We start from the raw sequence: 6,000 nt of genomic DNA on the forward strand, positions 1-6,000 counted from the left end.
TATAATGCCACAAAAGTTTAATACACGATAAAAGTTGAAAGTTGAGCTCCAATGAGCTTAAAGGAGTGCAGACACCCCCTTTTGATGTCAGCTACCTCATATGTGGCCACCAACATGGTTTCCCTGCTTACATGGATGGGATCTGTGGCTACGGATAACCATTTGTGCTATTCAGTAACCTCAGCTCATCTGCATAGAGATCCAAGCTCACAACCTGGAAACTACACAATTCCAGGCCCTGCCTCGTTAGCAACTACAGCAGTCTACCAATGCACATACTCCATGCAAGGTCCTGTAATTAATTTTTGTCACATACTTACAATTTTGGAGTTTATACTTTAATTTTTTAATAATGCATTATCGTCACAGACTAATAATTTTCGTTTTTTTTTTTGCATAACAGCATGTTTGCACACTGTGGCGTGCCCCACAAACAACCTGGTTATTAAAAAAATATTTTTAATTATTTTCCATTACATTTTGGACATATAGTGCACAGTTCTGCACATGCCTGTGTCTGCTATGCTATTTCTGCCCAACTGTACTTTTACAGCCCCTGTTGACTGTTTTACATCCTGTACATGGAATTTTTCCATGTACACTTTGGACACCAACACAGCGTCTGCAGGACTGCCTATCGGCTTGCTGGATTGCTCTACCACCCTAATTTGCATGCTTTTCACCTGCTTATGAGGCAATTTGCATGCCACGGACAATTCAGTGTTAGAATGGTCATACACAGCTCTCAGCTCTGTTTACTGAATCACACATCTGCTTACATCTGTGTAAGCACTATGCCTACCATGGAAAAAAATGTGTAGGCTTTATTGAATTCCCCCTAAAGTCTAGACCAACCGTATTAGAAGTAGTGAACATAGTAACAAAGACAAAATAACGAAGTGAGATCTTTAGAAAAGAGTAAGGACAAAACACATACAAAAAGTGGGAATTATGGGACAGGTACATGCAGAATATTGTTTTGAAGGAGGAATGAGGTTTAAGAGAAGGTGGGAACTTAATGAGCTATGTAAATGATCAATTGACAATGACTGTACAGAAGTGTGTATGCAATATGTTTTCATTTATATAAATGTATTTTTGGTTATGTCATAAGTGATAATAAATATGTTTTTTGGTTAAAAAAGTTATAACCAGAAAATGGAACTCTAAATCTAAACCAACTGTAACTGAAGTACTGAATATTGTAAAGCGGATAAAAGAACTAGAGGTGGGGATGTTTAAAATGGAATTTGTAGGTACAATACATTCAGAATAATGTTCAGGACATGGAGTTAGGTTTAAGGGATGGCAAGAATTAAGCAACTTATGTAATGTTAAGAGTGAATAACTATTACAATGAAAAATATATGTACATTGCATCAAAAAAGAGAAATGTTATGGTTTTCTTTTTTTTATTAATGTATGTGTTCCTATCTCATTTCAATTTTGATTTAATAATGCTGTTAAGTTAGAAACAAAAGCTACAGCACATTAAGATCTATGATTAGCATTTGCTGGAAGAGACACCCTGAAGTAAAACATATGCACTGCACAGCAACAAAAGTAAATTTATCAGAAGATGGTTAAAAAAAATGCTTGAGTCAGTTCTGGCAGCAGAAAGGGATAAAGGACTGAGGTCCAGATTATCTGAGGATCAGTTAGTGGGTAAGGCACATGACACAACTGGTGGGAGGACAAGCATGACAGACCAAAATTCATACTGACGCAATCTCCACTGCAAGAAGGGTGTTGACTGTGTGGGAAGCCTGAGTAAGAACTTTCTGCTCGTCAAGAGAAAGTCTCATGATTGCCCTCAGCTAGTATGCACTTGTAAGGGCAGGGCATTCTGGGTCCCAGTTGTGACAAGAATAGATCATCCTCCCATTTAAGAAATGGGGGTCAGGTCATTGAAAATATTTACCACAGAAGAAATATGCCATTCTCATGGCAACCTGGATAATGGGCCCTCTGGAAGCTCTTGCCTCTGTGTTTCTCAGGACTCCATGGGGTGAAGTCAAGTGGGGGAAGGGGAAGCTTGAAAGTCATCTAGCACTGAATCAAGAACACAGAAAAAAGAATGATAATGTTTAATGAACTGGAAGGGTACAGAAATGCAGCGGTGTTTACTAACACTAATCAGAAATTCACTGGGACATATTGGAGCAGTTTTCAAAAGGTTACCAAACCTCCAGAAATAAGTACATCAGAAGTTGTAAGCAAGTACATGAAAAATCCCAAAGCTTACCTCCTTGATTCAGATGTTTGGAAACTATGCGCAAACAGCGGTTCACATGTACTCCTTCAGATGCGTCACATTTATAAATGAATTCATATGACTTATTTTTAGACTTGATGTAGTACTTGTATGGAATGTTTTGATTCAAAAGTTCTTTGGGAACCACAGTTTGGCCTTCTATGAGGAAGCCATGTTCTCCAAGTTCCCTGCAGTATTAAAAATATACATTAGATTAACAGTGATGCAACAAAAATGTAGTAAAAGTGAAATTTCAGTTATATCGTTATGAAAGGTGTCAGGTTCAAAATGTACAATACTCTTAGAATAAAATGATTATGCAATTCTACATAGCATATGAAATGTGAACCACCACAGCTGTGTCAGAAAAAAGTTTAACTGAAAGAAATCTGCAGTGATTTAATGCTGTATCAATGATCCAAAGACAATGTAACAAATTTCTGGATTAAATGAAATAAACTTGCACACAGTAGAAAACATTTACATTCTTCTTTTTATAGCAGGCCTTCTCCACAGACAAAATGTTGTTGCTGACTCATGTCACACATGCACTGGCAAATGGAAGTTGTAAGTATTAACTAAAACCAACAGAGCTGGAGCAAGAAGGTCTACCATGAGTAAACTCAGGACTTGGGTGTTAAAGACTACTCAGCAGACAACCCCATTCCCAAGCTGTACTCCCAAGTTCATCCCTTTCTACACCAAAACAATCCACCACTTTTTTCCATTTCTGTATACAGTGAAAAGGTGAGTCCAACCACACACACGAAAAAAAGCAAGCAAGAAAAAGCAGGGTGGAAAATGCAGAGATAGCCCTTAAAATAGATATTCCTTCTTAAATAACTACCATTAACTTACCACAGCAGGAGATGTTCAAATGTTAACTGCTGCAGTCGCAATAGGATACAACAGCCGGACAGCTTCCAAAGTTCCAGGGCACCTTCCATGCACCTAAACAGTTTTGAGCTGAGCTGACTGAAAAGGCATTTTGGGGGCCCAAGGCTTTCATGCCAACAGACAGAGGGGGGCTGAGCCCTGAAAGTACAATGCTAGGAACAAAAAAAAAATGAAAGACTGCACCCTGGCATAAATAAATTACCAAAAACACAAGGGCGATGGAAAAAGGAAGTGGCTACTGCAGCAGTATTTATTTGAAAATCTACTGTTATGATGACTTCCGCGGTGGTGCAGCTGTAGCGTTGTTGCCTCACAGCAAGAGGTTCTCCCGTTCGATTCTCGGCTTGGGTTGGGAGTCCCTTCTGTGTGGAGTCTGCATGTCCTCCCCGCAGTCGTGTGGGCGTTCGAAACACATGCGTTGAATGGGCATGCCTTCATTGAAGGTTGGGCATTGGGCTGGCAACTCGACACCATAAAAAACAACTGCCAATCATTAGCGGACCGGAGTTCTGCTGTTGCGACCCCTAACTGGGAAAAGCCGAAAGACAAACAACTGTTATAACTTTATTTAAACAACTGTATTATGTTCTTCATATTAATCACTGCTACAGTAGCCTAAGCTATATGGGTAGATTGCCATAGCTATCAAATTTTGGGACGTGGAAGAGGAAGCATTGAGAAGCCCCTGAAGAATGGTCCTACCAAAGCCTAATCTGGATCTAGAGAAGGAAACAAGCTTGAAATGCCTTGAAAAAGTATATACAGAGGAACAAGCTACTGTTTTAAGGACAAAATGGTTCACACTGCTTACCTTGAACTGCCCAAGGCATTTGCCTCAATGCCCCACTCGGGCATTATTAAACTCAAGAGGTTAGGTACAAACCCTTATGTCACCCAGTGGATAGCCAAAATGGCTCACAGACAGGACCCAGGAAGTTAGAATTGGGGGAATCCACCTATACAAAGAGGTCAGTCACAAGCACAATCCTTCAGGGTCTAGTCACAGGACCACTCCTTTTTTGGCATTTACCTCTATGAAGTCAAGGCCAAAGTAAATGGCCTCTGGCTGAATAAATTTGCAGACTATTGCAAATTATGAGCAGTCACTGAATTCCACACCAACACAAATGTTCTCCAGGAAGGGCTGACCCAGACAAAGAACTGGCGGTCTAAAACTAAATGCCAAAAAATGCACAGTAATAACTTTCAGGAAGTCATCCACCCCTGTTAACTATCACATTTACAACATGCTCCTTCGATTTCATCTAGTAGTCACAGAGTTACCTACACATGTAGACACTGGTCTAGCCTTTGACCATCACGTATCTACAGTAGTGAGAAAATCATTCTATGTTGCACAGCCTCTAAACAAAGGTACGGCATCAAGGTCCAAGAAAGTCACTGTTCCACTGTATTTGGCATTCATCAGACTGATCATTGAGTACAATGTTCCTGATGGTATATACCTAACTAGGCATATACAACAACTGGAACGTCCAACAAAGGTTCCTCAGTAAAAGAACACAGGGTTTAAGTAACATGTCCTATGCAGACCACCTCAAGACCCTATCCCTGTATGCTGTCTCCCACAGGCTGCTGAGGGAAGATCTATGCCTGGCATACAAGGTACTAAATCAAAAACTGCTACCCAAATGTGAGAACTCCTGTATAAAAATACAAAAACAATAGTACACAAAACCAGGAGAACAAAGCGATAGAACAGTCCACATAAAATGATCTCCATAGTGAACCAAAACGCACAATAAGTAGTATACACTTCACCAGGCTGAGCCAAAGTACAAAACAGGCAGTTTTCACTTCACCATAAATAAATGCAGTCTGACATATGTAGGCACAAAGTAATCTTCATTCGATGCAAAATTTATTCAACAAGTGAATAAGAAATGGCAAGCTCTTTCACCCCGACTGGGCTTCTTCAAGCCAATATAAAAACACTTTTAAAAGAAACTATTTATACTGTGGAGAGCTGACATCATTTCTTGTATTCCAACTGATTAGACGACAATTAAAAATTAAAGAGCAAGTAGTTCTTAAGTCATTGCATGCTCATTGATTAAACATCATAAGCAGTATAACATATTAAAACTAAATTCAAATTCGCCTGCCCTTTAACATAGGTCTAATGGGTACTCTATCGTTCAAAACTGGCTCCTTTTCTACCCTCAACCTAACAATCCATTTGGCTTCACACTGCTCAGTAAAATTGGTCACATCACCCCTTCTTATAGAGGGTGAGTTCACTTGTATAACAAGAAACTTAAAAGCATGGTGTTCAGATGTCTCCATGACAAGCTTGGAAAGGGCATTCTTATCAGATCTTATACGAATATTGTATACATGCACTCTAACCCTGTCTCGAAGCCTTCTGTCTGTCTTGCCCAAATAAAAAGCTGGGCAAGTCATACAGCGAGCTAAATAAACTATATGCTCCGTATTACAATTGGCCTCAGCATAAAAATGGAAGCACTGTTGACTCGCAGGGTGTACAAAAGTTGCAGTGCTATGTATAAAGCAACAAAAGTTACATTTCCTACAAGGTCTAGTAATGGATTTAAACTTATATATATCATGATTATTTCCATTGGGGTAACATAAAATCCTATGAAGGTTCATATGATTCTTATAAACAAACCTGGGCATATCACTCACAATGTCACGAATCACTGGGTCAACAGTAAAAATACCCCAATGCTTACACTAGATATTTCTAATCTCATTAACATCCTGTGTATAATAGAGACCCTAGTACTATCCTTGAGTTTCATTATCCTCTCTGCTATACTGTCAGTGTGTTGACATAGCATCCCTGCTCATAAAACACAGTGCTG

The 6,000-nt window shown here is 39.4% G+C and overlaps 1 protein-coding gene across 1 annotated transcript in view; it reads right to left on the bottom strand.

The window, feature by feature from the left end:
* Nucleotides 1–6,000, bottom strand: part of RNF213 (ring finger protein 213) — a gene marked incomplete in the record, with an annotated part of 2,890,576 nt that overhangs the window by 2,405,537 nt on the left and 479,039 nt on the right. The window contains 1 exon segment of the mRNA XM_044069632.1: nucleotides 2,246–2,442. Coding sequence (XP_043925567.1) covers nucleotides 2,246–2,442 — 197 coding nt within the window.

This window comes from Protopterus annectens, chromosome 4.part0 (genome assembly GCF_019279795.1).
Source record: "Protopterus annectens isolate FY-2018-M chromosome 4.part0, PAN1.0, whole genome shotgun sequence".
In the NCBI taxonomy this organism is placed as follows: Eukaryota; Metazoa; Chordata; order Ceratodontiformes; family Protopteridae; genus Protopterus; species Protopterus annectens.